At 48.6% G+C, this 17,827-nt stretch overlaps 1 protein-coding gene across 1 annotated transcript; it reads left to right on the top strand.

Annotated features, from left to right (window-relative positions):
* The first annotated feature begins 5,082 nt into the window (after positions 1-5,082).
* Positions 5,083-13,269, top strand: LOC144952756 (E3 ubiquitin/ISG15 ligase TRIM25-like). The gene is made up of 6 exons (XM_078883246.1): positions 5,083-6,052; positions 7,434-7,529; positions 8,335-8,568; positions 9,670-9,692; positions 10,213-10,307; positions 12,061-13,269. The coding sequence occupies exons 1-6, from the start codon at positions 5,492-5,494 to the stop codon at positions 12,609-12,611; spliced, it is 1,560 nt and encodes a 519-aa protein (XP_078739372.1). The 5' UTR covers positions 5,083-5,491; the 3' UTR covers positions 12,612-13,269.
* Positions 13,270-17,827: the final 4,558 nt, after the last annotated feature.

The following is a 17,827-nucleotide window of genomic DNA, read 5'->3' as shown; positions in this document are numbered from 1 at the left end:
ATGCTGAAGTGGGCAAAATAGCTGCTGTAACAAGGGGCTATATAGGTAAGAGACGGGGGAGGAGCCAGGGAGGAGAGATAGAGGTGGAGGGGGGGAAGTGGGCGGGGCTGGGAGTGGGAGGAGGAAGAAACTGGAGATGCGGATATTAAGGGGGGTTTTGGGTGAGTTTAGGGGGATTTTTTTTGGCTGAGTTGAAGGGGGGTCTTATCTGAATGTGGTAGCCAGTGAATGGAACGTGTTTGGAGGGGGTGGGCGGGGCTCAAAGAGAACAATCTGTACCTCGACTATGGGTTGTAACCGGTGTTGGCTGACAATTGAAATACAAAAAAGGCAGTGATGTTAAACGCTAGGGATGTCAACACTCTGTAAAGTAAAATAGTACCTATGGGAACCTCATTTGCCAGTAAAAATATGATAATTGGTTCTTTACCCTTCTATCTGGCAACAAAACTGACACCTTTTTACAAGGAGTCATGTGCGCCTTTTGGCGTCATCTGGTCCAACCCATATGAGACTAGGCTCTAAGGAAAGCTGTCTCGGGTGTGGACCAATCAACTTCAAGGACAGTGCACATTATCAGAGTTATGTTCTTTTGTTTGTATTATGACTGCAGGTATTGCGGTCTATGCAAACATGACTCCTTGTAAAAAGGTGTCAGTTTTGTTGCCAGATAGAAGGGTAAAGAACCAATTATTAAAATAGTACCTGTCAAATAAGATGGTACAAATATGCGTAGTTAAATTTTTTTCACATGGTTAATAACATTTTTCCAATGATTACTCAGTTTGTACCCATCATCACGGTTGAAGTTATGTCTGTGTTTGTATATCTGGATGGCTTCGTGTACAAACCTTTGACTGTAGCCAGAAGGTTTGCAGAGCACCTTGGTCTCGGAAAAGACTCATGAGAGCCCACAGCGTTGTAGCAATGTTCAGCAACGGCGGAAGACTCAATTTTGCCGTGTTTCAGATTTGACTTGTGCTCGCGGACACGATCGGAGATATGACGTTTCGTTTCCCCAATGTAACAATCACCACAGCTGCAACTCTGTTTATAGACTCCAGGGTATTGCAAGTCAGGAATTACATCTTTTACGGATGGGATTGAATCTCTTCCTCCGCTAGCCTACTCCTTCGAGCTTACTCTCTCTCGTTCCGCTAGCCTGTTACTCTCCACTTTTCTAAGCTGCCATGGACTCTCGCTCGCGCTATTTCTCCACTAGCTTCTCACCCCACAGCCTATCACACTCAGACTAAAGATTACGCTCGCCTCTCCTCCAATAGCCTGTCTACACCCGCACCTCCAACCTCACCCGTGCCCTCAGCAGCGCCCTTGTGGCGTGTCTCTCCCCCTTATCGCCTCTATCTCTCGCCTCCGTGGCGCCTACCCCTTGTTTGCATTTGCAGCCAGCCAATCACTGCCTCTTTCTCTAATTTATGGCGTCTCTCTGTTTGCTGTCTTCCAGGCCACCCGCTTGCACCTGCTTGTCCTGGGCTGACCTCACTCTTTGCAACTCCGTACATGAATGCAACTGCTGTTTGCAAACCCTGCGCACGTTACGCCACTACACATTGACCCCCAGATACCCATACATAGATCCACAGAGTCCCATACTCGGGGACCCATGCAGACCCACAGAGACCCAAACTCGGAGACCCTAACACAGAGCCCCAAACAGAGACCCATAGAGACTCAGTTTTCATTTCAGTTTCATTCATTTGGTATAGCCCTGTGAGCCATTCGGCTCTTGAATCGGGTGCAACCGCAACAAACAAAAACATGAACAAGAAACATCTTAAAGTGATTACGCTCAACAGAAAAATCCAGGAAAAAACCGCAAAGTCTTCAAGAAAAAGCACCGCATATCAATGTTGTGTGCAAGAATCCCAGTGGGATGCAAGTCAAACAATAACAACCATGAGACAATTTAGATTAAAGTTATCAGTCTAACTGTACTACAACAATCAAATATGGCTAAACCAAAATGTTTTCGAAATCACCAAAATAAAGCTATAAAAGCAATGTAACAGTGATCATAGAAACTGTGATTAAAATTTTACAATAACGATATACGTAACATGTACTACCAATCTTTGCAGCCATAGCTGGCTGCATGAGTCACTCCATAACAACAGGAGTATCAGTAAGAATATCAAAATGTTCAATGTACTTTTTAAAGATTAGCACACTATAATCAAAACACAAGATCTTACTTTGCAGCGGTCATCCGGAGCGATACATTTGATTTCAGGCTACTGAATAGCAGTGGCAGCTAGGGTTGCACAACTCCTCTAGAGTAGTTTTGAGTGAAGATCTCACAGGTAGTGATCCAAGTTGCAGTTTATTGGCGATAGCATTCCAGACCCTGGGGGCATCAATAGCAGAGGCCCTTTCTCCAGTATTTGTACGTCAATAGGGAATGTGAAGCTGGTAAATGAGCGAAGACCTTGGGTCACATTTGTTCTTCGAAACAGTAAGGTGGTCCAGCAGGTAGTCTCCGGATTTTTTTGTAAGTACATCGAAAATAAATAAGATGTGATGCACAAGCCGTCGATCATTAAGATATGTTAAGTTTGACCCAATGTAGAGATCACAGTGGTGGGTCCTATATGGGCAGTTCAATGCAAATCTTAAGGCCGAGTGATAAATTGAGTCAAGCTTCTTCAGTACAGTACTGGAGGCTGATTTATATAACACTGTTTGACCTGCAACCATCTGTGAAGACAGTTTGGGTGTGAGAAAAGAGGTAATTTTTTAACCATTCTACTGCGTGTTTGGAGAAACGGAGGCAACTTAGTTTACTAAGCAGGGTGTTGTGGTCCACTGGATCAAAGGCTTTGGACAAGTCAAGAAAAAGACAGGCGCAGTACTGCTTATTATCAAGGCTACTATAAATGTGATTCAGATAGTCTAATGCAGCAGATGTGGTGCTGTATTTTTTTTCGGAACCCAGATTGTTTTAGATGTAATAGATTGTTGGCAGACAGGAAACTGATGATTTGGTAGTTCAATAATTTTTCAAAATTTTCATCAACGGGGACAAAATTGAGATAGGTCGGTAGTTATTTGGATCATCTTTAGGGCCCCCTTTGTGAAGAGGAACTGATGCTTCTTTGATGGACAGGTTGAAAAAATGGGCTATAGGTTTGTATATTAGGTGACCAACAGTTAGCAGAGCAAAGATGGGAATACTATCTGCTCCGGTAGAGGCAGCACCCTTTGAGGTAGGACAGTTGTTTCAGAACATTACTTTCGTGGATTGGCTAGAAACTAAATTCGTTTAATGTTTGGACAGGGGTGTAGGAATTAGCATGAGCAGGGGTGACTCCCAATACATTATCAAAAAAGTCACCAGCTTCAGAAAAATGAAGGTTAAAATTGTCAACCATTTTTTGGGGATCTGAAAAATATTCCCCATTTCGGTTAAGCTCAACGGGCAGATTATCTGTTTTGGATGCCTTTTCGATGCATTTGATTGTTTTTCCAGAAAATCCTGGCATTTCCATGTGATTCCAGGAGAGTGGAGGAAAAGTAGGCATTTTTTGCATGCCGTATTTTTTGACGCATCTATTCCTTAAGATCCTGTATTCTAGCCAGTCATTGACCAAATTACTTTTCTTAGCACATGCCCAAGCCTTGTCCCTAGTTTTCATGAGCTTTGTAATCAAGGGATCAAACCATGGTGAGCGGTTGCCTTTAGTTTTAAATCGAACCAACGGAGCATGTTTGTTAAGAATTTGGAGAAACGTGTACCTGAAGGTCTCCCAAGCCGTAGTCAGGTTGGGGATATCACTGACCTTGTCAATATCCGAGTGAAGCACATCATTAGTAAATGCCTGAGTGCTGAAGTGTCTCATGGAGTGCTTCTCAATCAATTTAGGGGGGGCTTTGGGTCTGGCTGATGATCTCACCCCAAAAATGAAGGAGTGATCACTAAGGTTATTACCCAGAACACCAGTCAGTGTGAAATTGTGAGGGGCATTTGACAATAGGACGTCAAGCAGAGATGACTGTTCCGGATTTTTTAGGTTGGGTCTTGTGGGGACATTATCTGATTATCTGAACCGGCTCTGGGCCTCCCCTAGGTCGACTCAGCCTCAAATGATAACCTGGTGCGGAGTGTAGTAGACTAGGGAGACAAAGGCGGCCGGGTGGGTGTGGTGCTGGCCACTCACCGCCTAGAGTCTGTGTGGGCTACACGGGTGAGCTTTGCACGACACAGAGCAGTGAGCCGCAGCCACGTGACTGAGTTGAAGGCGAGCAACTCCACAGGTGTCTCACAGCTCGAGAACGAGACACCCGACACATTGTTCACTTGTCTATGGTTCTTTCTGTAAAGTCACGTAGATAGAAGAAAAAATAATAAGAATAAAATAATAAAAATGAAAATAAAGTGACTAAATCTTGATTTGAAGCTATCGTGACTGCAGGAATCCATCACTAATAGAAAAATAAATAACAATAAAATAAAAATAATTATTTTTTATTCACTTTACTCTTTGGTTCTTTCGGTAAAGTCACGTAGTGACGAAGTTACTTTATTATTATTTTTGTTATTATTTTTTCTTGCTACGTGACTTCACCGTAAGAACCATAGAATATGAATTCCTGCAGTCACGAAAGTTTTAAGTCGAAATTTAATTGTTTAATTAAGTAGTTTAACGAGTTAAATAAGCAAGAAAAAGTGAAGCTAAAATATAAAATATCGTGGAGCAGAGAGGGGAGAGGCAACATAATGAGAACAAGTATTCATACTGGTGGAATCCGATGAGCTATAAAGCTCTTTTTCACAGATGTCCAGTCGGGGCAGGTCAGAACGTTACAACAACAACAAGCAATACAACAACACGACAGGAGTGCAAAGTGTAGGAAATGCAGACAAATCACTTCGAGACATATTTATAGAAATAAAACTACAAATATTTTTTTTCATACCAGATAAGGCCCCAATGAACTATTAGATATTTTTTCAGATGCGACCTGGCGACAAATGATGGCTCCACTTAGTAACTAATCATCATCACCACGTGGAAATGTACAGCAGCAAAATAATCAAAATAATTTAGACGCAACGAGTTTACAAGCAGCGTTCCCCTACGAGTTCAGTTGAGACGACGAGGTGAGTTGAGATATTGAGGTGAGTTCAGATGAGGTGAGGTGTGTGAGGATAGGATTTGAGGCGAGGCGACGTGTCATCACATTCCAGGGCATGTCACGTGATAATACAAATCAAACCGAAAGTGTTTGTACCGTACTTCCCTTTCTCACATTTACGAGGCTTGTTCCTGTTTTTGCGTCTCATACGCAGCCAGCTACTGCCTAAGATACAGCCAGAGACTGTCTGTGTTACAGTAAGAGACTGCCTGAGATACATCCAGCGACTGCCTGAGCTCCATCAAGCGACTGCCTGAGCTACAGAGACTGCCTGAGCTCCAGCCAGCAACTGTCTGAGCTCCAGCCAGCGTCCGTCTCTGAGTGAAGCCACGGGGCCATGGCGAGTGCGGCTCCCAGTGGTAGCGAGGCTCCAGGGGAGTTGACCTGCCCCATCTGCCTGGACGCCTTCCGCTGCCCCTGCACGCTCAGCTGCGGCCACTCGTTCTGCCTCAAGTGCGTAGAGGGCGCCTGGGATTCGGCCAAGTCCTTCTCCTGCCCCCAGTGCCGAGTGACCTTCCCTCGGAGACCCAAGCTGAACAAGAACTTCACGCTCGCCAACCTGGTGGAGCAGCGCAGTGCCGCAGAGAAAATGGCCACCGTGGTCTTGTGTGACTTCTGTAACGATGGCACGACCGCTGCCTCGAAGACCTGTCTCAGGTGTGATATGTCCTACTGTGCGACTCATGTAAAGCCTCATCAGGAAAATCCGAAGTTCAGGGACCACATTTTGGTGGATCCAGCCACGAATCCTGAAGACCGCAAGTGCAAGACGCACAGAGATGAGATCAAGTTTTACTGCCGACAGGACGAGAGCTTGGTCTGCACAACCTGCACCACAGCAGGAGACCACAAGGGTCACGATGTGGCTACGTTGGAGGATGAGCACAAGACACGGGAGGTGAGACGGTCTGCGTGTGTGAGCCGGAGCCTCTCTTGCATGAAGTTATAATTTCCCAGTATGAACTGAACAATAACATCCAACTAAATATCATTGCTCTCTCAGCTGCCCATTGTTCCTTCATATTTGAACAAGCTTGTTTTACTATAAAGTATGCTGAGGTTCATATTATTGGTTCTTTCGGTAAAGTCACGTAGAAGGGAAATAATAAAATAATAAAAATATAAAACATTTCCCTTCTACGTGACTTTACCGAAAGAACCAATAATATGAATCCCTGAAGTCACGAAAGCTTTCAATCATAATGTATGCTAAGGTTGTTATATTGCAAAAATAATACAACCGAAAGTTATTATCAATCCTGTTGAATGGCAAATTTATAAATGTGCTCTTAGTATATTTGATAAAACTGAAGGACTTTAATGTGTACAATGTTTTTCCAAAATTACGTGAGTACATAGACTGTGGTTTGTATACAAAATGTCGTTTGTGGCAGAGAGAAGCATTCCCCAAAATGTAAACGAAATCTAAAACGACTGGGACTGCGTGAGTCGCAGTGCTCACCGCTTGGTAGCCTCGTGCCGGTCTGTGCCAGTTTAGCGCCGCACTCTACAGCAGCCACCGGGTCACTGGACGTAGCGTTCCAGAAATGTCGCTTGATTTTGACAGACCAAGTATTTTCTGACCGTATTTATGTTTTCATCAAGATGCTCTCTACCGAATTTCTCGGACACTCAGCAACATTGCAGCCCCTCCTTGCACCATGTAAAACTAAAATTAAACTACTTTATATTGTTCCAAGTGAAGCCCACTGAGCTATGTAGCTCTTTTTCAGAGGCAACCTGGCCAAAAATGACAGCTCAACGAAGTGGCTTATCAGGTCTAAATGTATGGCAGCCAAATGCTCTAAACGCACCTTCCTAAACGTGGACAAAAAAACGGAGTACCCAGAGAAAAATCCATGCAACCATGGAGAGAGACATGTATACTGGATATATACAGGCATCAGGCACGGGTTCGAAACCACGACCTCCTGTATAGCAGGCAAGGCAGATAACATCTCGTGACTCCGGTGCCCTATCCATGTACCCACTACTCAGATAACCCCGCCCACTATTACGGTATCCCCGCCCACTACTCCAGTAGTCCCGCCCACTGTTCAGGTAGCCCCACCCACTACTCAGGTAGCCCAACCCACTACTTAGGTAGTCCTGCACACGTTTGAGCTCGTGAAGTCAGTTCCCTGCAGCCTTTGCTCCCCCAGCCTCCATCGCTGCACCGGGGCTACTGCCCACGGTACTGGAGGGGTTCGCGTGGAGCGGGGGGTGAGAGGGGACCCTCAGAGAGTGAGTGGAGTCTCTCCTGGTGACGTCTCTCACAGAAACAAGTGGGAGAGGACACGCGGGCGGTGGAGGAGAAGATGAGGGAGGCGGAGAAGTCCATAAGGCAGATGGAGGCCGCTCGCAGGGACGTGCAGGTACCGTGTCTGGGCCGGACTCGGTGACCCCTTGACTCCACCCTGAGTAGGGATTGTGATGGAGGACAACTCTATTCATTCACGTGGACTTCCATTGGCTCTAAACACATTGTGGGACTAAAGACACAACGGTTAATGCACCTCAATAATCAGGACGAGCAACGAGGTGGTTCTCATCTCCACGGAGAAACTCAATCAGTGGTGGAAATTCCACATTCCCATATCTCCAAACAACTTAACACTTCAACGAATGTTAACTATATTGGTCAGATAAGGTGTATCACACACAGACTGTACACCATCTTACTGAAACCAATCAGGCTTTAGGGTGGCCAGATGGCAGTATAGCAAGTTGTTTCATGATCCCCTCTCTTCATCCATACACATGTGGCATTCTCTCACATTCAAAACATTCATTTAAAGAGGAATTGGCCTAACTTCCCATATCATTAATGCTCTACTTGTTGAAGGCAAATTACAGATTTCCCTTCGCTTCATGTGAAGGTAAACAATGCATCGTCCTGATATCCTTGCACAATGGGAATGGCACAGACGCTAAATGTACTCATGATGGTATTTGATGATTTCATTGCCTCACAGCCCCCACCAGTTATGGCGAGTCGTGTTGGAGTGAAAATGCACAGCGGCGTTATCAGAGGCAGAGGAAGAAGGAGGCCTCAATGCTGCAGACTCGTATCACTGTCTAGACACCTTGGAGATGCACTCGGGTCACACTGATCTGAACGTCATTTCACAAAGGACCAGACATTTAATGAACAGAGGTGGCATTTCTTTATCTTTGCAGGGATCCATGACAGATGATAAGGCCTCAATCTCGGTCGGATTCACCCGCGCGAGAGCAGCGTTGGATGCGGAGGAGAAGGCGGCTTTAGAGCAAGCGGAGCAGAAAGGGCGCGAGCTGCTGTATCAGATCGAGAAGAAGATCGCTCACTACCAGCGCGAGATCAGCGAGCTCCAGGCAGCAGCCACTCGCCTGCAGGCCCTAGCACAGGAGAGGGACTCGCTCGCATTCCTGCAGGTGAGCAATGAGTCTACAGTGTCGCTATTGGCACAGAGCCCTCTCACCAGGAGCAGCAGAGGGAGGCTCCTGGGCTTGAGAACACAGCTCCACTCATGGACTCGCATCGCAGCTCCAGTAGCTGCCATGTGGAAGCCCAGCTCATATTTTCTCAGTTGAATTAATTATCTCTCCCGTCCTTTAACAGATTCCCATTATGTTTGAATCATTGTGAATATAAACTAAATGTTATTGGAAATGCACATTTTAAATCAACCATACAACAACAATGTGCACGGTATTTATGATTATCATCAGCCATAATCTATCCACTGATGGATGAAGGCCTCCCCAAGCCGTTGCCACATTTCTTGATGCCGCGATGCAACAATCCACCAGCTCCTGCTCATGAGCCGATGTCATCTCTGCTTCTTACTTTGTGGACCTCCTCTTGGATGCGCTACCTTCACTGTTCCGATTATGGAAGCTAAAATAAATACGAGGTCTCATACGCGTATTAATAACATTGTTGTGTATTCACCACCACTTCTGTAAGACCTGCCACGAGTGCATTGACGACAGAAATTAATCTCAACACTGATTAATATGAACTGGTTTCACTCTGAAATAGTTGCCCTGCAAATCAATGTTGGTCCTCATAGGGGTGGCGAGATGTTAACTACCTCGCCTGGTTTCCCGAAGGTCGGGGATTTGATCCCAACATTGACGTCCTTATACATTGGAGTTTTCATGTCTCTTTCCATGGTCTCATCGATTTTTCTCCGGGTCCTCCAGTTTTTCACACGTGCGTTTAGAGTATTGAGCTGCTATAAATTCCCACGTGATGAACCAATTCGGGAGCTATCATTTGTGGCCAGGTCGCTTCTGAAGAGCTCTATTGTTCAGTGGGCCTGACGTGGAAAAAATAAAAATAGTAGTTTATAGTTGACTTTCAACTAGTCTAACTGAAATATTTGCCGCGTAAGTCAGTGTTGGTGATCATGGGGTCATAAGCAAAGACTCTGGAGTTTATATTCCACCCACGGTGTTGCAGTGGGAACTCCACTGATCACAAGGGATTGGAGGTAGAGTAACAGTAACGCATCTCTCTCTCTCCCACAGGGGCACCTGGAGGAGACGCGCAGGTAAAAGACGACTTTCACTCACGACTCGACACACGACATGGGACTGAGTGTGGGGCGTGGGCAGTGAGACACTGGCTGTGTGGGGATGCTGTGTGTGGTGATGCTGTGTGATGGTGCCGTATGTGATGATGCTATGTGTGGTGATAGTAATTTTGTGTGGTGATAATGCTGTGTCTGGTGATGCTGTGTGATTATGCTATGGGTGGTGATGCTGTGTAATGAGGCTGTGTGGTGATGCTGTGTGGTGATGATGCTGTGTGATGAGGCTGTGTGTGGTAATGCTGTGTGGTAATGCTGTGTGGTAATTCTGTGTGATTATGCTATGTGTGGTGATGCTGTGTTTTGATACCGTGCGTGGTGATGCTGTGTGTGGTAATAGTAATTCTGTGTGGTGATGCTGTAATTGTGAGGTGAGTGATGATGCTTTGTTTGATGAGTGCCTGTGAGATGGAGCTGTGATGATCCTGTGAATGACGATGCTCTGCGTGAGACAGTAGCCATGTCTGCTCTGCTTTCACAGGGCAGGGAGGGTTACAGCAGATCCACCCTCAGCTCCCAGCCAAGAGGACATTGCCTCGCTTAAAGTTCTGGAGACAATGGCAGTCAAACGCTTGTGTGAGTTCTTCAGTGTGAAACATGGGTGATGGGGCCATCTTGACAATAAATTATCCTCGTGTGTGTGCACGAGGTCGACTTAGCCTCAAATAATTACCTGGAGTTTTATAAACATCACCACTAGGGAGACAAAGGCGGCCAGGCGTCGTGCTGGCCACCCACCTCGTGTGCCATGCCAGTCCTAATAGAGAGACACGGACAGCACTTGTCCCAATAGTCTGTGAAGGCTACACAGAGGATCTCTGTCTTTGTTCACAGTCCATTCCAGGACCCTACTGAACAGAGCCATGAAACTCAGTGTGGTGTTCTTGTGTAAAAGATCAGCATGAGTCAGGGGTAATTGTGATGTTGAGATGCAGTGTGTGCCTGTGAATGTGTCTGTGCATTTGTGCATGGGGGGAGCGGTGGCATAGTGGTTAGCACACTGCATTGCGAATCCAGTTACCTGGGTTTGATTACCCGCCATTGCTAACATCAGTGGCAGGTGATATCTGATTCAGTCCTGGGTCTTTGCTAGGCAATTTCATCCTCAAATACGTTCCCCATGCTGGTAATGGTCATAATGATGGTGATAGTGGTCGTGATGAGGATGGTGGTAATGATGCTGATCTTCTTGGTTCTTTTGGTCAAGTCACGTAGAATGGAAATAATAAAAATAAAACTTAATAAAATACAATTCTCACGACGTTTCGGCCACAGCGCAAGCAGCCGTCCTCAGGTGAAGAACAGGGCTGTCGGAAAGACAGCGTCTGAATAAAACACCACCAGGCTTGGCAGCGTATATTTACGCTGCTGGGTTAGAGGAGGAAGGGCACCTTGACAAATGAATTTGCATATCAACAGAGAATTTAGCATATTTATGGAAAATGCAGATATGGGATTAGTCACTACTTGTGGAATGTGTAGGTGAAGGGGGGGGGGGTCTCAAATATTATGCTCGTGTATTATGTAGGATTAGCAGTAATAAAGGGAGGAAGTAGTATTATCAGTAAAAAAGGGAAGAAATTTTAATAGTAAGGAGCTGCAGCAGCCAAAACACCACGTAAAAAACTAAAATATAAACTACATCAATATCATAAATTGACTCAATATACTCTCCAATAAGCCGAGCTACTAACAGTAAGTCATACATTACAATTCTACGTCGCAAAAAAAATTATAATATGCCTCCAGCTAAACTTTTTCTTACATCACACGGATATACCCCGTACTATATACTGCCATAGAGAAACCCAACATTAAATTATACACTGCATTACTTTACACCACCCTATACCTTAGACTATACATTGTAATATTACACTATGTATTATTCTACCCACCCTACTGTATACCACACTGCTGTATATTCACTATACAATTACGATTCTATATATTACCTTATACATTATATTAAGCATTACACTTTTATACTATTTTTTATTATACAATCTGCTATACACTATACCATTGACCGTCGCGTGAAAGGTACTAAGAGGAAGCAACGAAATATGTCAATGGGAGAGTGGTGAAAGGAGACTTGCAGTGGAACAAAGACTCCATTCCCTGCGATAGTTTACTGCGATAGTGATGTTGATGTTCGTAGTGTTGATGATGGTGGTGATGTTAATGTTGTTGTCATTGATTATATTGATGGTGAGGATGCTTGGTGATGGTGATGATGATGGAGGTGATGGTGGATGATGGTGATGTTGATGGTGTCTAATGGTGATAACGATGTTTTGTAGTGATGTTTTCATCGCTGTTGTCACAGACGGATGCTCACCGACTCTGGACACAAACTCGGCTAATCACAAACTCCAGATCTCCTCGGATCTCAGGACGATTACGCGGACCGGTGACTCCCAGGGTTGCCCCGATCACCCACACCGGTTTAATGGCTGGTCACAAGCCCTGTGCTGTGAGAGCTTCTCGTCGGGCCACCACTACTGGGAGGTGGACGTGGGGGACACGAGGTGGTGGCGGGTTGGTGTCGCGTACGGGACGATCCCACGGAAAGGGGGTGGTGCTGCACAGTGGCTGGGAGGGAGTGACGCATCCTGGTGTTTAGAGAAATTTGACGACAGCTTCTCAGTGCTTCATGGTGGAGTGAAGACTGCACTGTCGGTGAGGGGGGCCCCCTCTCCCCGCAGAATCGGGCTTCACCTGCACTGGGAGGGGGGGCTCCTGGCGTTTTACCGCGCCGACTCCATGGAGGTGATCCACGAGGTTCGGCAGAGATTCTTGCAGCCTCTCTACCCTGGGATGTGGGTGCAGTATTGTAATGATCGATTGGAGATCGTGGATCTGAGTCGTGCATCCTGAGGATGAGGAGAGATAGAAACCCAATAAACGGTGAAGAAGGGGATGGTGAGGAGAGGGTGAAGTGAGGGTGAGGGGAAGGTGGAAGGAGGGTGAGGTTAGATTCAAGTTCAAGTTCATGTATTAGGTGTAGCCCTGTGAGCCATTCGGCTCTTGAATCGGGTGCAACCGCAACAAACAAAAAACAAACAAAATTCACAAAAAACATCTTAAAGTGAATATGTGACTGAGTGCAAACAGAAATCCGAAAAAAGACAGCAAAACATTGCAGAATAAAATCACCGTACACCAACGCTGTGTGCAAAAATCCCAGTGGGATGCAAGTCAAATAACCAACAACAACCACAAGACAACTTAGATTAAGGCCATCAGTCTAACTCTGTACTACAACAAACAAACATGGCTAAATTTCGATTTAAAGCTTTCGTGACTGCAGGGATTCATGGTTCTTTCGGTAAAGTCACGTAGAAGGGAAGTAATAAAATAATAAAAATAAAACATAATAAAACAATTCTCACGACGTTTCGGCCACAACGCAAGCAGCCATCCTCAGGCGAAGAATGAAACACCCCAAGCTTGGAGCGTATATTTAAGCTGGGTTAGAGGGGGGGGGAGGTGGGAAGAAGAGCGCCTAAACAAAATAATTTGCATATCAAGAGGAATTCAGCATATGGAAAATGCGTAGGAGGTGGGCGGGGGGGGTTCCAAATCAATACTATGCCCGTGCATTATGCAGGATTAGCAGCATCAAAGGGGGGGGGGGAAGTGGGGGAGCATTAACAAAGGAAAGGAATGTTAATAGTATGTAGCTGTAGTTACTAAACAACCACGTAAAAAACTACAGTATAAACTGCATGACAAACTAAAGTATAAACATGAAACATGGCTAAACCAATAAACTTTTCGAAATCACCAAAATAAAGCCATGAAAGCAATGAAACAGTGATCATGGGAACTGTGACGGAATTTTCACAATAAACGGCATAAACAACATGTAACCCAATCAACGGTGGAGAAGCGGGATGGTGAGGAGAGGGTGAAGTGAGAGTGAGGGGAAGGTGGGACGGAGGGTGAGGTTAGGTGAGGGTGAGGGGAGGATGAGGTGAAAATTGAGGGAAGGGTGAGGTGAGCATGGAGGGGTAGGGTGAGGGGGGAGGGTGAGGTTCAGGTTGGCGGACATGAGCAATGTTGCCGGTGCAGAACAAATCGCAAGGTTCGTGTGTCCGCTCCTTTGCCTGCAGCGAGCGCTCACGTCACCACGCCTCCTCATCCCTGCGATTCACCATCAGCACCATCGTCACCATCACTAACATCATCATCACCCCATCATCATCACTATCAACAACAACAACCGCCATTCGCCACTAAGTGGCGGTGACGTCAGCACGACGCTTGTGCCAGGCTAAGTGCACCTTGAGGCCACGTGAAGTGTCGAACGCCCGCTGGCAGGAGGTCACGGCGCAGACCCAGATGCCACAGGTCGACTGACTGAGACGACTGGCTGATGCACCACCTGTGCCCCCTACTGTGCCAACTTCATAATCAACGATTTTTGGGTTTAGATCGCGTTATTTATAAATGTGTCGTAACCCTCCACCACCCGACACGGCCAATCAGTAAAAAAAAGTGTCACGTTGACAAAAGACAAATAGTTCACTGCTTTAGCCCACCGGTGTGTTGAAGCGTGAAACCACAACATTTACAATTTGAGTACGACGTTTCGCTGGTAATTGCGGTTTTTAAATTTTATTCAGTATCTCGGCGGTGACAACAAACCGAAAAACAAACCGAATCCCGAGGGGGCGCCCCCTCACTCGCGCCCTAAAGGTCCCGCTCAGTCACCGACCCATCCTCTGGGCCGGGATCACCCGTGCCACAGCATCGGAGGGGAAGCCTCCCCTTCCAGCCACGCACACCTTCACCCCCCGGATGCCGGCGAGGACCTCCCACCCCCCCCCCCCGCCCTAGCCCACCCTGGGCAGCGGCCACTTCCATCGTTCCCTTGCGGCCTCGCGACCCATTTTCCCTTGGTCCATCTCTACCACCCTTTCCAACAGTCTCCTCGCAGCATAGCATGTCTCCAACGGGGACGTCAGGGACCCCTCCAGCCCCTTCTTTCGCGCTTTCCACAGCGCCTCTTTCGTCGCTCCTATTACAGCCCACACCCGGTCCCTGTCCTCCCTCCCCACCCCCCGCAGCTCTCCCCACATGACGTCCCGTGCCGTCACCCTTGATAGAGCGAAACGGGCCAGCAACGGCTTACTCCTCCTCCAGACTTCCTGGGCGAAAGGGCACGCCACCATCACATGCGCCGCAGTTTCATCCGCGTTGCAGCCCCTCGGGCACTTGGGGGTATGCGCCATTTGGCGGCTGTACAAGAAACCCCGCGTCTCCAACCTGTCTCGGACAGCCAGCCATGACAGGTCCCGCTGCTCCTTCGTGAGCACTGCCGACGCCACATTCCTCCAAATCTTCCCGTGCGTCTCCCTCCTCGCACCGGCCACCTCGTCACAGGCCTCCTCCTTCTCCGCCGCAGCCCGCACCTCCCTGGGGGCCCACCGACCCCCCCACCGGCTCAGGCCGTGCTGCCCGACGTAGCTCCCCACCACGTCGCTAACCCAGCCCCCCGGCCAGTCCAAAGGGGTGCTCCTTCCTGCCTCAGTCATCCCGAGCCCCCGCAACCGCCACGTCAGTCGGTACCTCATATACCACGCTGCCTTGCCCCGCGGCTCCGCAGAGAAGAACAGCCGCAGCGCATTGCAGACAAAGGTCGATTGCAGGGTATACCCCACATTTGGGGCACCCCTCCCCCCATTCTGGACCTGCAGACACACCACGGCCCTCCTCACCCTCTCCATCCCTCCCCCCCAGATAAACCTGAAAATCGCCGTGGTCAAGGCCTTAGCCTCCCTCCCACCTGGCGGGAACACCTGCGCCAAGTAGTTTAGGGGTGGTAATATTTCTGTTTTAACCACCATAATTCTACCGGCCATCGTGAGCCGCCTCCCAGCCCACTTACCTAGGCAGCCCTTTGCCTTCCTCACCCCCTTCTCCCAGTTACCTTCCCCCATCCTATCCCCACAGAAAAACACCCCCAGTATCTTTATCCCCTCTGTTTGTAGACTCAGCTCCGGCGGCCGACCCTCGAAAAGCCTCGGGTCTCCAAAAACCATGAGCTGACTTTTCCCCACACTGACCTTCAATCCGGAGGCCGCGCAGAACCTCCCCATCCCCTCCATTGCCCTCCATACCGATGCCACGTCCCTGCATAGCACGGCCACGTCGTCCATGTACAGGGTCACCTTTCCCTGCTCCTTGCTCCCCGGTATTACCACCCCCCCAATCCTCTGGTCATTCCTTATCATCTGCGCCAGCGGCTCCATGCACATGACAAATAGCACTGGGGACATCGGGCATCCCTGCCGCACTCCCGATCCCACTGGGATGATCCCGGAGCATTCCCCATTTATCAGGAGCCTGGCCCTGAGCCCCCCATAGAGTCGCTTCACCCACTCCACCAGGGGCCCGCACACCCCCATCCTCTCCATCACCGCCAGCATGAATTCATGAGAGAGGCGGTCGAAGGCCTTGTCCAGGTCCAGACTTAGGATCCCCAACGGACACCCCCTCTCTCTCTCGCCTTCAATCGCCTCCCTCAAGACCACCAAAGTGTCCGCGATCCTCCTCCCCGGGACCGCACACGTCTGGTCCGGCCCCACCACCTCACCCACCACCTTCCCCAGTCGCCCTGCCACCACCCTTGCCACGATCTTATAGTCCGCGTTCAGGAGGGTTATTGGCCTCCAACTTCCCAGGTCCCTACGCTCCCCCTTCCCTTTATAAATCAGTGTCACCAGGCCCTCCTGCATGTCGTCCGGTACCTGCCCCTCCTCCAACGTTTCCCTACAAATTTGCACAACATCCTCCTTCAGGAGTTCCCAGAATTTTATGTAAAAGTCCGCCGGGATCCCGTCTGGGCCTGGGGTCCTGTTCTTGTTCAGCCCCTTCACCGCCCCTTCCACTTCCTCCCATTGAATCCTCTCCCCTAGCGCCTCCGGGTTCTCAACCCTCTTCGCCAATGCTCCCAGCAGCTCCTCCCGCCGCCCCCCCCCATCTATCCCTTTCCCTTTATACAACTCCCCATAAAAGTCCTCCGCTACACTAATCATCCCTTCCGTCGTCACCTGTCTACCCCTAGTAGGACTAACCAGCTCCCTCATTTCATTGTCTCCCTCCCTACCCGCCTTAAGGAAAAAACGTGTACACTGCTCCCTATCCTCTGTTGCCCTGACCCTCGCCCTATACACTAATTGCCTAGCCCTCTTTTCCAGGACTGAGGCTACCCTCCCCTTCATCTCCGCTATCCTTTCTCCCACCGGGAACCCTAGCCCTAGCAGCCCATACAGCCTTTCTAACCTAGCGTTCCATTGTCTCAAATCCCTACCCACCCCCTTTCTTCTACTGTAACACTGAAAGAACGTTCTGATCCTACACTTTACATGCCCCCACCACTCCACCCTCGTGGGGAAGCACACCTGCAGCGTCCTCCAGCTGGCATACGCTCGCTTGAAATCCTCCACCAACTCCTGCTCCGCCAGCAAGCCCACATTCATCTTCCACACGCCCTTCCCCCTCTTCACCCCCCCCGGGATCACAAGCTCCGCCACCACCATTCTGTGATCCGAGAGGGGAAAAGGTTCCACCCCCGCGCTGCCCACATTTACCTTGTCGGAAACGAAGATAAAGTCAATGCGTGACTGTGCTCCCCCACTCTTGTCCGCCCACGTGAACTCTGGCCGCGTGCCGTGCATCCTCCTGAACGTATCCACCATCCCAAAGGTCCCCATCAGCTCCCTCAGTTCCCTGGAAGAGGAATCTAACTTCCTCCTCCCCTTCACCGACACCAGGTCCGCCAGGCCTAACGGGCAATTAAAATCGCCCCCCACGATGACCTGCCTCCTGGTGGCCAGTAGGCCCGCCAGGCTCTCCCACACCTCCTTCCTTTCCATGCACCGTACCGGGGCGTACACGTTTATCAGCCGAAGCTGCACGCCCTGGTAAGTAGCGTCTAGACAGAGAAGCCGACCCGGTATTATTTCCTGGGTCCCTTCTACACTCATTCCCCGTCTTCCTATGAGGGTGACCACACCTGTGCACCTGCTCTCGTTGCTGCCAGACCAAAAGTACTGTCCCTTCCATCCGTCCAGCAGAGCCTCCGA

This window comes from Lampetra fluviatilis, chromosome 69, assembly GCF_964198595.1.
Source record: "Lampetra fluviatilis chromosome 69, kcLamFluv1.1, whole genome shotgun sequence".
NCBI lineage: Eukaryota > Metazoa > Chordata > Hyperoartia > Petromyzontiformes > Petromyzontidae > Lampetra > Lampetra fluviatilis.
This window is presented reverse-complemented; position numbering and strand designations above follow the sequence as displayed.

Bases quoted from the DNA above. Each gene is read 5' to 3' on its own strand.
- LOC144952756 (XM_078883246.1), top strand. From the start codon at position 5,492: ATGGCGAGTGCGGCTCCCAGTGGTAGCGAGGCTCCAGGGGAGTTGACC. The intron at 6,053-7,433 runs GTGAGACGGTCT...CGTCTCTCACAG, and splicing joins ATGAGCACAAGACACGGGAG to AAACAAGTGGGAGAGGACAC. The intron at 10,308-12,060 runs GTGAGTTCTTCA...CTGTTGTCACAG, and splicing joins AATGGCAGTCAAACGCTTGT to ACGGATGCTCACCGACTCTG.